Genomic DNA, 16378 nt, shown 5'->3' with positions numbered 1-16378 from the left:
TTCAAAACCAGCCTGGACAACATACTGCCCATCTCTACAAAAAATAAACAAAAATTAGCTGGGCGTGGTGGTATGCACCTGTAGTCCCAGCTACTCAGAAAGCTGAGGTGGGAGGATGGCTTGAGCCCAGGAGGTCAAGGCTGCAGTGAGCTGTGTTTGCACCACTGCACTCTAGCCTGGGCAACAGATTGAGACTGTCTCAAAAAAAAAAAAAAAGAAAAAAGAAACACTCAAAGTTTAAGAGACAAACAACAAAAAAGTATATTCAAAAATTAAGACAAAGGATTCAAACTTATATATTAGTAGCTCATACCAAATAGTGGGTGGAGTGGAGAAACTGAGACACTAAGAGGTTTGAGGCAAGGGCCACAAACAAGCGACTTACAGGAGGGGAGAGAGACCTTGCCACACATGTGGGATGACACTCAACAGACTTGTGATCAAAGGTGCGTACTGAAATACTAAGATGCTAACTTATTAAATTCATCACAAAGGAAATATAATTTCCAGTATTAACCAATAGATGGCAAAACGGGAAGCATTTTCATTCTTTTCTAGAAAGAGTACAAATTGGTTGAAACTCTCTAGAAAGTAATTTTGAAATAATGTGTCAAGAGCTTTAAAAACACTTATGCCCTTTCACTCAGTAATTCCATTTCTATGGAATTAGTCTCACAGAGTGAGACTCCATCTCAAAAAAAAAAAAAAAGACTCAGTGGAGAATGGAACCAACAGGACTGAGAACCACAGCCTGAATCCACCCAACCCTCAGCCCCATGAGCAACGCCACCAGGAATATCTGAGCGTTCTCCTGACATTCGGTCTCTGAATTGTAGCATGACGGTTGGGGAGCAAACACAACGTGCCCTGCAGTTCATGTTTTTTATTGTGGAAGTAACACATCCACATAAAGAATATTTAGGAAAAACGTAGAAAAAATAGATACAAAACCAAACCACAAAACCCCAGGCACACTGTTCATAAAATGAATACTCCTAACATAGAATTCCCAAAGAATCAATTTTTTTTTTTTTTGACAAGATCTTGCTGTGTTACCCAGACTGGAGTGCAGTGGCATGATCTTGACTCACTGCGACCTCAGCCTCCTGGGTTCAAGCCATCCTCCCACTTCAGCCTCCCATATAACTGGGACTACAGGTGAATGCTACCATGCCTGGCGTATTTTTTGTAGAAATGGAGTTTCACCATGTTGCCCAGCCTGGTCTGGAACTCCCAGGCTCAAGCAATCCTCCCGCCTCAGCCTGCCAAAGTGTTGGGATTACAGGCATGAGCTACTGCGCCAGGCCCCAAGGAATCAATCTTAAATACAGTCTACCTTCACACACAGAGATGTCCATTATCTTTTTATTTATAATAATGAAAAAGTAGAAGTAAAATATCCAGTCAGAGGAGAATATTTCAGTGAATTATGGTGTATGTCATTTGATCAAATGTTATCTAGTCAATAAAAATTGTGTTTATAAAGATGCTTTCCATGTAATTTGGAAAATGCTTTAAGTAAATGAAAACCAGAATCCATAATTATGTAGACAGTATTTGCAATCAAGTTAAAAAATCAACAACAACAAAAAATCTCAATGGCTAGAAAATAGAGTAAAACGAACATACTGGCCAGGTGCGGTGGCTCATGCCTGTAATCCCAGCACTTTGGGAGGCTGAGGCAGGTGGATCACTTGAGGTCAGGAATTCAAGACCAGCCTGGTCAACATGGTGAAACCTCATCTCTATCAAAAATACAAAAATTAGCTGGGTGTGGGGGCATGCACCTATAATCCCAGCTACCCAGGAGGCTAAGATGGGATAATCGCTTGAACCCAGGAGGCAGAGGTTGCAGTGAGCTGAGATCACACCACTGCACTCCAGCCTGGGCAACAGAGCGAGACCCTGTCTCAAAAACAACAACAACAGCAACAACAAAAAAGAATGTACCAATATGTTAGGAGTATTCATTTTATGAACAGTGTGCCTGGGGTTTTGTGGTTTGGTTTTGTATCTATTTTTTCTACGTTTTTCCTAAATATTCTTTATGTGGATGTGTTACTTCCACAATAAAAAACATGAACTGCAGGGCACGTTGTGTTTGCTCCCCAACCGTCATGCTACAATTCAGAGACCGAATGTCAGGAGAACGCTCAGATATTCCTGGTGGCGTTGCTCATGGGGCTGAGGGTTGGGTGGATTCAGGCTGTGGTTCTCAGTCCTGTTGGTTCCATTCTCCACTGAGTCTTTTTTTTTTTTTTTTGAGATGGAGTCTCACTCTGTCGCCCAGGCTGGAGTGCATTGGCATGATCTTGGCTCACTGCAACTTCTGCCTCCTGGGTTCAAGCGATTCTCCTGCCTCAGCCTCCTAAATAGCTGGGACTACAGGCACGTGCCACCACACCTGGCTAATTTTTGTGTTTTTAGTAGAGACAGTGTTTCACCATGTTGGTTAGGCTGGTCTCGAACTCCTGACCTCATGATCCACCTGCCTCGACCTCCCAAAATTACAGGCGCAAGCCACCGCGCCTGGCCTCCACAGAGTCCTTTATAGCCATTCTCTACTTTCATCTACTCTAGCCTTTCTCCTGGTCCAGGCTCCTCTCTTTTCGTTCAGATGATCGCAGTAGCCTTGGACATAGTCTCCCTGCTCCCCATCTTTCCTGCTCTGGTCCTTCTGGGTTAATACTGCTATGTATGATCTTCAACACATAGACCCCAAGCTGTGCTTTCCTAGCTCTTTGAGAAAAAAATCCAGCATCCTCAGCTTGACTTCTGGGGTCTTCCACAACCTGCCTGTAACCCAGCCAAGCCCACCACCCCCACCACACCTGCCGTAGACCCACTCCACATGGACTGCTGACCACCCGGCTGGCTCTGTGGGTCTTTCTGGTGCTCTCTATCACTTTGCCCTCTTTGATGGGCCTCCCCCTGCAGCTGCCCATCAGCCCCACTGCCGTCCAAGGCCCCTTCCTCCTGGCAGGAGAAGACGGAGCCGGTCTTGAACTACAGTGAAATGTGGATGGTGCTGATGGGGTGGAGAGGTCTAGAAAGCACAGGCCTCACCAGCAAATCTTAAATCAAGCCACCCCTGGTGTAAAAAGCAGGATCCAAACCAATATGTTTCTGTGATCATTTCATATAATAAAATGAGGTTACATCCTGAATAAGAGCAAATCTACTGTGCATGCTGATTGTATTACGGGCCTTGACATATTGTAAATTATACTCAAGCAAGTAAAAATGACTTTATCCTAGGTTGAACCTAAAACTAATATGCTAGCTCCAACATTAAACATTTAATACTAATTTCACCGGCTCTCTCTGCAGTGATGGTTCTCTCAGTAAAAAAAATGTCCTAGAGTCAGTAGAGCCACTTAGAATCATTCTGCTGCCCTTACAACTGCAATTCAAATTTAGTACCGTTCTGTTAAAAATAGCCATTGTAGCCTCTAAGTATTTAAAACCTGAAGGCCTCACTGAGGGCTTTGTTCATAAACATTTGGAGAAGAAAAATCTGTTAGATTTGATCTCTTATTCTGTCTCTCTTTGCCCTCCCTGTCTTTCCGTACCCGATGCCACATACATCATCATTATCTTCCCCATCACTGATGGCAGCTTTGGAAGAGTAAAATATTCTCATGCAGACAGAGTGAGAGGCTGTGTCTCCCTGCCGTGATGCAGGTGTCTGTATTTGGGGTTTGACCATATGGACATGAACCTTGGATGCTGGACCAGGGGCAGAACCACCCTCATCTGCCCCACTGCCTCCCCACATTGTCACCCCATTTCAGTTGTGTGTGGACTCTGGCTCATAGGTATTTAGCATGGGGATGGCGGTGGGCAGCCAAATGTGGGCAGAGAGAGGATGAGATGTGAATTTCAAGCCATCGTTCATGGGCGTGCAATATGATGGGCAGTGATGTGCAGAGCAGCAAAAACTGAGCAGTCCTTCTATTTTCCCTTCTCTTTACATTTCCCTTCCAGTTCAACTCCCATGCAAGTACGTCCCCTAGAAACTAAGGGAGAGCAGGGGAGGGAACAGCAGTGCTGGGTAAGACTCGCTCAGTCGACAGTGACCCCTGAGCATTGACGGGTGCAGAATGCCATATAAGACGCCGTCAGGATCCCCAGTGCCTGGAGCTCTCACCCAGCCAGGACCAAGCCCTGGCGGATGGAGATAGCCATGCCAGAGGGTTGAGCTCTAATCTGAGGATCCTGGCCCTGGAGCTGACCCAGCGGCACTCCTAAGAGATACATATTTCACCAGAAGGACCCTGAACCTGGTTGGAGGATGGCTGACCTTGAGATAGGGATACTGCAGACCCCTACTAGATGAGGAGGGTCATCCCTCCCTTCCTTAGCTGAGGTCAGCCCTCTCTCCCTACTTCTGGACTCCTAAAACCCAGAAGATTCTGTCTAGGAGTGGGCTGACCAAATGCACTCAAACTGCCTGGAACAAGAGGTTCTTTGTCCAGGCCACTGCTCTTGAGCGATTCTTGTGCGATGACTGGCCCTACTAAAGCTGCCTCCCTCATCCTGCCTGCTGACCCTGATCCCTGATCCTGGATCTGCCTTTCCTCCCCAACTAAGCCTGGTTCCCAGACTTTACTCCCCACTCCTCCTTTCTTAGGCCAGTTCAGATTCTCAGACCTGTTATGACTTTGGACCCCTTCCAGGACACCCGCCCAGATCAGATCTCTGCTGGCAGTAACCTTCTGACCTGGGGATCCCAGGCTCTATTCCTTTTGAGTGTGTAACAGATTAGACACACTCGAGAAGGATACAATAAAATAGCACAAACATGGAGAGCGTTAGACTCGGGGCTCCCAAGGTCCCATTGACTTTGAATTATCTAAGATGCTTTGAAAAGCTCAAGTTCATATTATAAACATTCCATCCTTACTATTGAGATCAGAGATGAGGAACAAAGGGATCATGTGTTCAAAGAACTGGGCCTTATACTTCTTTACTTTTCAGTTTCACTTCTACCATAATTTTCACCTTCTACCAAAATGGAAATTTTCCACTTTCCACTCCTGGTAAGTAGCCAATTTTTTTTTTTTTTTTTTTCCATTGCAAAGGATGGTTTTTCCATATCAGGAATTTCTGGAATTTTTTGCAGGAAGAGGAAAAGCAGTAATGTAAGCCCTGGGGCTCGCGAGGCCTTGAGTTTCTTCTCTTGCCCAAACCCACCCCTTCCTTTACGTCATGTAAACACTGTAATAATGGTGAAATGCTGCAGATCCCTTCATACAGAAGGATACTGGGATGATTCATAAGGGAAGAGAATCCCATGCTGCCTGCCCTCATTTCCTACCTGCCATGCTTGGCTGCCTGAAGGTGTCCGGGTCTCTCTGCAGGGAAAGCCTGTCCCCTTTGGAAGGGCTCCAGCCCAGTCTGCTTCCCAAATCCTGCAGAATTCAGTCTCTACACAGTGGACCTGAAACATGCTGGGACTGGGTCTGCAAGGCACAGCAGGTTTCCTGGATGGTGATTGTGATGGTCTCTGAAGGGCGAGGCTGCAGAGCCAGGAATGGCTGTCCTGGGAGCAAGGAGAGATGGTAGGCGTGGCTCCCATTCACCAGAGGAGCTCAAAGAGCCAAGGCTACCTTTGTATTTGGAAGACATTCTGTGGATAGAGCATACCTTGATCCATATGTGGGTGGGCCCAGAGACAACTATTCGATAATACTTTTATTTAATATCATTAAATAATCATTCAATAATAGTTGACGCGGCTATTCTAGATAAAAGAAATAAACATTTTATAAAAGTGGAAAAGAAAATTTCAGCATTTAAAGGCTGTTTTATTTTCTGGTTGCTTGGTATAGAAGTTAGCTCAAGGGTATGTAAGAAATAGCTGATGTCTTAAAAAAAATTTAGAAGTCATGACTGCTGTTAATTTTTTTTATGATTGGATTTGCAAAGCTAGCTCATGTCTGAGGCAGTCTGACTGTGCAATATCTGAAACTGGGTAGCTGTCCCACGAGGTATCATAGAGCCTTGTGCCGTAGCCTTGAAAGAGCTCCTGAAATTGTCCTATAGTCATCCTCCCTGTGCTTTTTGTTCACCCAAACTTTGTTTAAAAAAAAAAAAAAAGACTAAGACTAGCTAATCAAGAATTTTTAAATAGGCTGGGTGCAGTGGCTCACACCTGTAATCCCAGCACTTTGGGAGGCCGAGGTGGGTGGATCACCTGAGGTCAGGAGTTCAAGACCAGCCTGGCCAACATGGTGAAACCCCATCTCTACAAAAAATACAAAAAATTAGCCAGGCATAGTGGTGGGCTCCTGTAATCCCAGCTACCTAGGAGGCTAAGGCAGGAGAATCGCTTGAACCTGGGAGGCAGAGGTTGCAGTGAGCCGAGATTGCACCATTGCACTCCAGCCTAGGCAACAAGAGCAAAACTCTGTCTCAAAAAAAAATTTTTTTTTAAGTATCTGCCTAACATTCAATGATGGATATGATTTAGATCAAGACATAAAGAAGAACGAATCTTTTAATTCATCCTTTATTACATTTACGGCATGTGAACCTGACTTTAGAGTTTTGGGCACCTTTAACATTTTAAAATCCCGTGGTGGCAGCTTTGCTGTGATCTTGTAAGAGAGGCCTTTTGCTACTTTATTTTGACTTAGGGAACATTGACCTGATTCCTGGGCACCCCATTAGGCTTTACAGTTTTCTGCTTACTTTACCTCCCCTGTATTTTCTTTTCTTTTCTTTTCTTTTTTTTTTATGAGACAGAGTCTTGCTCTTTCGCCAGGCCGGACTGCAGTGGCGCTATCTCGGCTTACTGCAAGCTCTGCCTCCCGGGTTCACGCCATTCTCCTGCCTCAGCCTCCCGAGTAGCTGGGACTACAGGCACCCACCACCGCGCCTGGCTAATTTTTTGTATTTTTAGTAGAGACGGTGTTTCACTGTGTTAGCCAGGATGGTCTCAATATCCTGACCTCGTGATCTGCCCGCCTCGGCCTCCCAAAGTGCTGGGATTATAGGCGTGAGCCACTGCACCTGGCCTCCCCTGTATTTTCTTTGTGTCAGGGGGTACTTTTCTATTCCACATGATTTGACATTACAAGTAGAAGGATCACCATCCTGTAATGGGCATATGAGTCTAAACTCTGAGTCCATGAAGCCTTGCAATGGTCTCCCAGCTAGCAGGATAGGAAACATTTCTAGCTCTTACTTCCCTTTCCAATGAGATCAGTCACTTGGTTTGCTTTGGATTGCTCAGAATTCACCTTTATTTGTGCCATCAGGTTTCTAAAGCACTCCCAAACCTGATTATTAGGTGCTTGTGCTATTTAGAGTATAAAGAAACTCAAAAGACAGTGGCTCCAGCAATATGGAAGTGCTTTTCCTCTCTCTCACATCAGTCCGGAGTGGGCCAGTGGGCTCTGCTCCATGAGGTCATTCAGGGATCTTCAGCACATGGCTTTCCTCTCTGGGTCTCCAGTTGTTTCCACTTCCCAGCTGGTAGGAAGAGGAAAAGAGAGAGAGGACACAGAGGGCAATCGTGTCTTATAATCAACAGATGCTGATGTTCACATCACTTTCTCTTAATTAATTAATTTATTTGTTTGTTTATTTTTGAGACAGGCTCTCACCCTGTCCCCCAGTCTGGAGTACAGTGGCTCAGTCATGGCTCACTGCAGCCTCAACCTCTCAGGCTCAAGTGATCCTCCCACTTCAGCCTTTGAGTAGCTGGGATTACGGGCATACACCACCACGCCTGGCTAATTTTTGTATTTATCATAAAGAAGGGGTCTTGCCATGTTGCCCAGGCTGTCTTGAACCCCTGGCTCAAGTAATCTGCCCACCTCAGCTTCCCAAAGTGTTGGGATTCCAGGTGTGAGCCACCATGCCCTGGCCACTTCCCCTCATTTTAATGGCAATGTTTTAGTCATGTGGTCTTACCTCACAGCAAGAGAGACTGGGAAATGGAGTCCCAAATGAGCAGCCACATGCACAGCTAAAATTCTGAATTTCCAGGGAAAGGCAAAGGGACATATTTTAGGGGAGACATCTAGCATTCTGCCCGGGAAACTTAACTCCAAAACTGTAAAGATTTTAACCAGAATAATTTCTGAAAGGTTTGCAGCAGCTTCCTTGTTAGAAGTTCAAAACAAAACAAAACAAAACAAAAACAAAAAACAAAACCTCTCTTTCTTTAGAATGCAAATGCTTTGTAAGTGAAGGATGTATGTTTTATGATGTAGACATTACTAGTTACGTCACACTCTTGGAACAAATTTGGAGTTTGAGCTTAGAGGTGCCTTTCTCCTTCTCATTAGGAATTTCATTCTTGGCATTTTTCTTGGGATTTATGAGAAGCATTGAAGAGGACGACTAAGATAATTGGGGGTTGTCCTGTGAAGGCTAGTTTGGGAGAGCTTGGGTATATTTAGCGCAGAGGAGAGAACAGCAAGAATAACAAATGAGATTGTTATTTTCAGGGGTTGAGGAGCTGGAGGTAGGAGATGGCATGGCCCTCTTTTTTGCTTCTCCTGAGAGTAGAATTGTGAATAGAGGATAGAGATTATTAGGCTTTAGGTTGACATTTTATTTCATTATATTAGTCCATTCTCATGCTGCTATGAAGAAATACCCGAGACTGGGTAATTTATAAAGAAAAGAGGTTTAATTGACTCACACAGTTCTGCAGGGCTGGAGAGGCCTCAGGAAACTTAAAATTGTAGCGGAAGTCACCTCTTCACATGGCAGCAGGGGACAGAATGAGAGCTGAGCGAAGGGGGAAGCCCCTTATAAAACCATCAGACCTCATGAGAACACACTATCACAAGAACAGTATGGGGAAAACTGCTCCCATGATTCAATTCTCTCCACCTGGTGCACCCCTTGACACGTGGGGATTATTACAATTCAAGGTGAGATGTGGGTGGGGATGCGGAGCCAAACCATACTAGTTGTCAGTCATCTAGTGAGAGGACTTGGCTCTTTGCTATTGGATGTTGTGTATTCCTAGTTTCTGAAGTTGTTCACTCAGGCTTTAGACTTCAGAGGAATTGTTTGAGTAATTTAAAGACTTAGTTAACATAGGGAACATTCCTCATAAGGAGAGAAAAAAAATTATTCTGTGCCCATCTTGTCTGTCTTATTCCCTAGGTAAGGAGTATCATCCAAACATAGTAATGCTGCCAACCATATTGCTTGCATAGTACTTTATCATGGAACTTCTGAGGCTTTCAAACACAACACCTGCAAATTTTCTATTCCTTAAAGCTGGTCCTCAGGCCTGTCTCAGATTCTTCATAAAGATCTTGACTTCCTCCCCACTCGAGCCATCTCTCTCCATCCTTGGAAACCTCATGGGCCATCATGCATGATTTTCTTGTAGGATTTATTTTCTCTTTAAAGGAATATCTGTGTATTTATCTCAGCTCATTAAGTTGAATGACTGCCTTCTTCATCCTTACACCCCCTGCACTGTCTAGGACAGAGCCTTTCCACAGTGGGCACTCAATAAACACTTCTTGACTTGGATTGGATAACTCCCCAACCTCATAGAGTTTAGACTTAGAGTTTGCTATTGTGAGCATCAATCTTGCTCTTTGTGTTGACTCATGAAATGCTCTATCTCATCCGTACTCCTGTTCTTAATCTGTAAAAGGAGGGGCTGGATGAGTTGGTCTCTAGGCTTCCTTCCAGCCCTAATTCATTCTGACTCAGTTCTGGGCTGGAGCAGACACTTGTTGGAAAGGCTATCCAGACGTTGGCAGCCTGTGGGGGAGCCTCATTACCTGGATGCTGCATTGCCCAGGTCACCACACTGATACCTTGCATGTCCCGGTTGGGCCATGGGGTGGCAGGGGCGCGGCCAGTGATGGCGTGTGCTGCCCTCTCCAGGTACGTGTGCATTGCTATGGAGGCTTTGGACCAGCTGCTCATGGCCTGCCACTGCCAGAGCATCAACCTCTTCGTGGAGAGCTTTCTCAAGATGGTGGCCAAGCTGCTGGAGTCGGAGAAACCCAACCTGCAGATCCTCGGCACCAACTCGGTAAGGAGCGGCCCAGGGGGCTCCAGGTCTCCTAGCCGCATCCTGGGGGTTGGCAGGGGAGAGGGAGACGTCGGGGTCGGCACTGTCATGTTCTGTTCCTACTTGGTTCCCAACCCTAAGTGTGACACACTCCTTGTTTTAGGGTCTCCCTTTGTGTGAACAAAGGGCCCTTTCATGTTTTAATTTAAACAAATATATAATTTATATAGATATATAATAAAATAATTTTTAAACATAAAATTTACTACTTTCAAGCATCCCATTTTAAACCCCGTGGTGGCCAGGTACAGTGGCTCACACTTGTAATACCAGCACTTTGGGAGACCAAGGCAGGTGGATCACTTGAGGTAAGGAGTTTGAGACCAGCCTGGCCAACATGGCAAAACCCCATCTCTACTAAAAATACAAAAAAAAATTAGCTGGGTGTAGTGGCACACACCTGTAATCCGATCCCAGCTACTTGGGAGGCTGAGGCAGGAAAATCACTTGAATCCAGGAAGCAGAGGTTGCGGTGAGTCGAGATCATGCCACTGCACTCCAGCCTAAGTGACAGAGACTCCATCTCAAAAAACAAACAACAACAAAAAAAACGTGATTTTAGTGTATTCACAAAGTTGTGCAACCATTAACACCATCTAATGTGTTTAGCCTTAGATTGATGATCTCCAAACTGTTTTTACTAGTAGAATTTTTCCACTCAAATAATTTTAAGTGGGGCCCCCAACAGATATAAAAATCCATGGAAACAGAGGCTTTCTTTGGAGGGCAGGAAGAGCCCAGGGCCCTCACCACTCAGCACGCTATGGGAGCATATCTTGAAAGCTGTCCAGGTTATGCCTCTTTCAAAGATACAGTAAAGTGATGTCCCCAGGACAAAGGTACCAGATCAGTGGAAAGACCACGGGGAAGCAGGACACGGGGCTTCTGGCTTAGTTCTGCCCTTCCCTCGCTGTGAAGCGTCAAGCAGGTTACCTTTTATGGGCCTCAGTCTTTTCTTCGGTACCATGAGTAGGTTCAGCTTGGTCTCTGTTAGTCCTCCAAGCTAATGCCTGTCTCAGTGCAAGTGGCTGTGGTCGTGGGAGAGTATGATTTTGTTAGAGAAGAGCTATCAGATATGTCAGAAACTCCCTGCTTCTTGTGTGCATTTAAACATACTCCCATGCCCTGGTTGTCTTTAATATCTTGCTGTCTCTCCCATTCCTTCCCCTTCTGGACATACTTTAAGCTCCAGGTCTTCATGCAGCTTAGATACAACTATTTTACAGATCTTAAGTGAAGCTTTTATCTATCCGCAGGTATCACAAAAGTTTAAGGTTTGCCCCTTAGCCTCCCAACCTGAATTTTTATTTTTTTATTTTATTTTATTTTTTTAGACTGAGCCTCGCTCTGTCACCTAGGCTGGAGTGCAGTGGCACAATCTCGGTTCACTGCAACCTCCGCCTCCTGGGTTCAAGTAATTCTCTTGCTTCAGCCTCCCAAGTAGCTGGGATTACAGGCATGCACCACCACACTTGGCTAATATTTGTGTTTTTAGAAGAGACGGGGTTTCACCATGTTGTCCAGACTGGTCTTAAACTCCTGGGCTCAAGTGATTCACCCGCCTCAGCCTCCCAAAGTGCTGGAATTACTGGGGTGAGCCACCACACCCAGCCCTCAATCTGAATTTTTATGGCATGGGTCAGAGCTGCTTTCCTGTTCTACATAAGTTGATTTAACCAGAAGAGAGTCTTCCAACTTTCCTTCCAAGGACCAAGAGTAGCAACCTATACAGATTCCCTTCTCTTTCCTCTCCCTGGGAGCCAGCTGCCTTTGACACATTACACACATACTAACTGAGGGGAAAGTCCTTTGTCAAGTTACCCTGGCAACAGCTTCAGATACTGTTTTAGTTGTCCTGTTTAAGATAACTACAGCCTAGAAGAGAACATCTGAATGGAAAATGAACCAGCTACCGTGCATCCATGGGGGCCACTGGAAGCAGGTGGCCGCCAGCTCTAGCTTCCCCCACAGGAAATCATAGCCCAGGGTAGGTGTTTTGTCAGCTACAGCCTGAAAAATTCAGTGTCCTGCAAATTCCCCATCGCAGTCAATCATCGCGTCAGCCAGAGAGCAAGTTGACCAATGATTGCTGTGCTGCAGACAATGAAGATGATATAAGGACAAGCTATTGTCAGTGAGTTAAGTCAAATATTTGCAGTAGCTCCAGAGTGCAACTTGGAAGGCAGCCTTTTCTCTTGCTCTCCCTGTCTGATGCTCTTTCCGGCTCTCGGAGCCCAGACCTTCTTGAGCCTTCCTGAGAAGGGTGTCCTTTTGCTCCTCATCATTTTAGACCTGCCAGCGTGCTAGTGCGTGACATTATCTTAGAGTCCAGACCAGGAGTTCCAAACGGGTCTTCACAGGGATTCAGGGCTTTGTCGGGGGAAAGGGGGCCTGGGGGAGGAGGAATAGAAGTCTCTAGGCCCTTTACTGCTACTTCATCCAATAGCCAGCTCTGGAGTTTTTTTTGTTTTTGTTTTTTGAGGCAGAGCCTTGCTCTGCCACTCAGGATGGAGTGTACTGGTGTGATCTCAGCTCACTGCAACCTCCGCCTCTGAGGTTCAAGTGTTTCTTCTACTTCAGCCTCTCCAGTAGCTAGCATTAGAGGTGTGAGCCACCATGCCCAGCTAATTTTTTTTTTTTTTGAGACAGAGTCTTACTCTGTTGCCCAGACTGGAATGCAGTGGCACAATCTCGGCTCACTGCAACCTCCACCTCCCAGGTTCAAGTGATTCTCCGGCCAAAGCCTCCCGAGTAACTGGGATTACAGGCGCCCGCCACCACACCCAACTAATTTTTAGTAGAGACAGGGTTTCACCATGTTGGTCAGGCTGGTCTTGAACTCCTGATGTCAAGTGATCTGACTGCCTTGGCCTCCCAAAGTGCTGGGATTACAGGCGTGAGCTACAGTGTCTGGCCCCAGTTAATTTTTGTATTTTTGGTAGAGACAGGGTTTTGCTGTGTTGGCCAGGCTGGTCTCGAACTCCTGACCTCAAGTGATCCACCTGCCTTGGCCTCCCAAAGTGCTGAGATTACAGGTGTGAGCTACCACGCCCAGTCCTTTTCATTGTTTGTATGGAAGTTCGCAGCATTTTATTTGGATAAAAGGTTTTGCTGCCAGGAAATCAAAAGAAAGGGAAGGAGAAAAAGGAAGAGAAAGCAAAACAAATCAAGCTCATCATAACCCCTTGTTTTGTTGGATTTCTCAGTGTAGAGATGGGACCCCAAGAAGTGAGATGATTTGTCTGTGCTCACACAGCTAGAGCACTGGCTTTACACAGTGATTCTTCTGGCCCCTGTGCATCTATTAATATTCTCCCTAGAATCTAGGGGTGGCAAGGTCAGAAGCCCCTCATTGGGCCCTAGATTCCAAAGTGTGGCACCCAGCCTCTGTGCAGATGCCCCCCATTACCAGACTTAGTCTATTACAAGGCAGCCCCCGGCCTTGTGGGTGAGAAGTCAAGAAAAAGCCTCACCCTGAGCCCACTCTGCCTTCCTGTAGCTTTTCCCTCAGACCTGGTTTTGCTCCCTCAATTGGCATAGCACAAATATCCCCTCTGTAGAGTCTCTTCGGAAACCATACCCCCTTCAAGGTCCCCAACTCAGACCAATGAGCTTTGGAAACCTACCGATTCCCAGGGCTGAACCAGACAACCAGACCTCCATCTCTGGAGAGGAGACCCGGGAGTCTCTATAGTTTTGCTTCCCACATGATGCCATTTAGGTCTGGGAACTACTGACCCATTCTAGTCTTAAGCCTGTGTAGGATTCCTTCCCTCCTTTCCTTCTTTTATTCTTTCTTTCTTCTGTCCCTCTCCGTATCCCTCCCTTGCTTCCCTCATTCCAGATAGATATTCATACAGCTTGGGCTTGATCACCCCAAGGATGAAGTTGTCCAGAGACTTGTCACAAAATCCAAATTTGCTAATAACACTCCTGTACATTACATGCAGTAAAGTACAATTTAAAAAATGTAAGTGATTTTTTTTTTTACTTTCTTCTTCTACTTCTTCTTTTTTTTTTTTTTTGAGATGGGGTCTCCCTCTGTTGCCCAGTCTGGAGTGCAGTGGTGCGATCTTGGCTTGCTGCAAACTCCACCTCCTGGGTTCAAGCGATTCTCCTGCCTCAGCCTCCCAAGTAGCTGGGATTACACGTGTGCACCACCATGCCTGTCTAGTTTTTGTATTTTTAGTAGAGACGGGGTTTCACCATTTTGGCCAGGCTCTTCTCAAACTCCTGACCTCAAGTGACCTACCTGCCTCAGCCTCCCAAAGTGCTGGGATTACAGGTGTGAACCACCGTGCCCAGCGAAAATTTAAGTGATGCTTTCCAGCCCTTAATGAGAATACCTGGGCTTTGGATCATGATGAGGGAGTGGAAAAGCTGGGAGAAGATGGGGAGGCAGGGCCAGCTAAGCTCCTTACTCACTGGGGATTCACTTCTGCACACCTGCCTCATTACATGCTGGGTCCAGATGCATGTCTTGGGGACAGTGTCAATCACCACATATCCTGACTTTTTAAGGGCACTTACTAATGATAAACTAAAAATATTAAATCTGATGATGCCGCGATTCTCTACATAAACAATCTAATATATTAGTCTAATGTATACAAACGGTAAAATATTATGAAGATTCATAGATTGAAAGTTTATACTTTCACTTCTCTCTCACACCAGACACAAAAATTATCTCAAAATAGATGAAAGCCCTAAATGTAAGAGCTAAAACTATAAGGCTCTTAGAAGAAACTATAGGGATAAGTCTTTATGATCTTGGACTTGGCAATGGATTTTTATATATGATATCAAAAGCAAAAGCTACTATAGAAACAACATAGATAAATTGGATTTCATCAAAATTTAAAACTTTGTCTGGGCACAGTGGCTTACATTTATAATCCCAGCACTTTGGGAGGCCGAGGTGGGTGGATCACTTGAGGTCAGGAGTTCCAGACCAGCCTGGCCAACATTATGAAACCCCATCTCTATTAAAAATACAAAATTCAGCCGGGGTGTGGTGGTGCATGCCTGTAATCCCAGCTACTTGGGAGGCTGAGGTGGGAGAATTGCTTGAACCCAGGATGCGAAGGTTTTAGTGAGCCGAGATCGCTCCACTGCACTCCATCCTGGATGACAAAGTAAGACTTTGTCTCAAAAAAAAAAATTAAAACTTGTATGCACCAAAGGACACAATCAAGATAGTAAAAAGATAACCCACAGAATAGGAGAAAATATTTACCAATCATATATCAAATAAGGGTTCAATAACCAGAATACACAAATAATTCTGAAGACTTAACAACAAAAAAACAACCCAATTAAAAACGGGCAAAGAACTCTCATAGACATTTTCCCAAAAAAGATATACAAATGGCAAGAAGCACATGAAAAGATCCTTAACATCGCTAATCATTAAGGAAATACAAATCAAAACCACAAGAAGACACCACTGCACACCCACTAAGATGGCAGTTAAAAACACAGTCCCACACACAAAAGACGGCAAATGTTTGCAAGGATGTGTGGAAACCGGAACCATCATACATTGCTGGTGGAAATGTAAAATGGTGCAGCGCCTATGGAAAATAGTTTGGTGCTTCCTCAAAAGGTCCAACATATGGAATTATATGGCCCAGCAATTCCACTGGGTATATACCCAAAATAATTAACAACAGGTTCTCAAACAAATAGTTGTATACAATTGTTCATAGCAACATTATTCACAAGAGCTGAAAGGTAGAAACAACCCAAAAGGTCACATATTTATCGTCCCATTTATATGAGATATTCAATTAGGTAAACCCGTAGAGACAGGAAGTAGATTTGTGTTTGCCAGGTGAAGGGGGAGAGAGGAACGGGGAGGGACTGCTGAGTGGGTATAGGGTTTCCTTTTGGGGTGAGGAAAATGTTTTGGTTGCAGAACATTGTGAATGGATTCAATGCCACGGAATTGGGCACTTTAAAATGGCTAATTTTATGTTACGTGAATTTTACTTCAATTTTTTTAAAAGTTGTACTCTGAGTAACCCAGAGTCAATAGCACACAGGCATTTATGCTTTTACTGTGCCACAACCTCAAACCAAGCCCACTTGGAGGCTGGTGCAAAGCGAGTCACCCAGCAGGTGAGGGGGAGGGCGGCTCTCCTGCGGCAGGCCAGGGTCATGGGAATCCTGGAGACGTCCCTCCTTGTGACTCAGGCTGTGCAGCACCCTGTTCCCCCCCATCTTGCTCCCTTGCTCCCCTGCCCCTCATGAGATCTCACCTCCCTGGGTCTCCTCATTTCGCTCCAAGCTCCGGCTCTTGCTGAGACTCCC

At 45.3% G+C, this 16378-nt stretch overlaps 1 protein-coding gene across 5 annotated transcripts in view; it reads left to right on the top strand.

Moving 5' to 3' along the window:
• Positions 1–16378, top strand: part of EFR3B (EFR3 homolog B) — a 113231-nt gene that overhangs the window by 51809 nt on the left and 45044 nt on the right. For 2 of the 5 annotated variants that reach the window (XM_055254198.2, XM_055254200.2), the window contains one exon: positions 9874–10024. The exons of 1 other annotated variant lie outside the window; for it this stretch is intronic. In XM_055254198.2, the coding sequence (XP_055110173.1) occupies positions 9874–10024 (151 nt within the window). Of the gene's footprint in view, positions 1–5013; positions 5043–5084; positions 5145–9873; positions 10025–16378 lie in introns of those variants that run through there. 2 more of the 5 variants (XM_055254202.2, XM_055254201.2) reach the window with 2 other exon arrangements.

The sequence above is a fragment of the Symphalangus syndactylus genome, chromosome 18, assembly GCF_028878055.3.
Source record: "Symphalangus syndactylus isolate Jambi chromosome 18, NHGRI_mSymSyn1-v2.1_pri, whole genome shotgun sequence".
In the NCBI taxonomy this organism is placed as follows: domain Eukaryota; kingdom Metazoa; phylum Chordata; class Mammalia; order Primates; family Hylobatidae; genus Symphalangus; species Symphalangus syndactylus.
The sequence above is the reverse complement of the archived record's forward strand: the minus strand, read 5'-3'. Positions and strand labels throughout refer to the sequence as shown.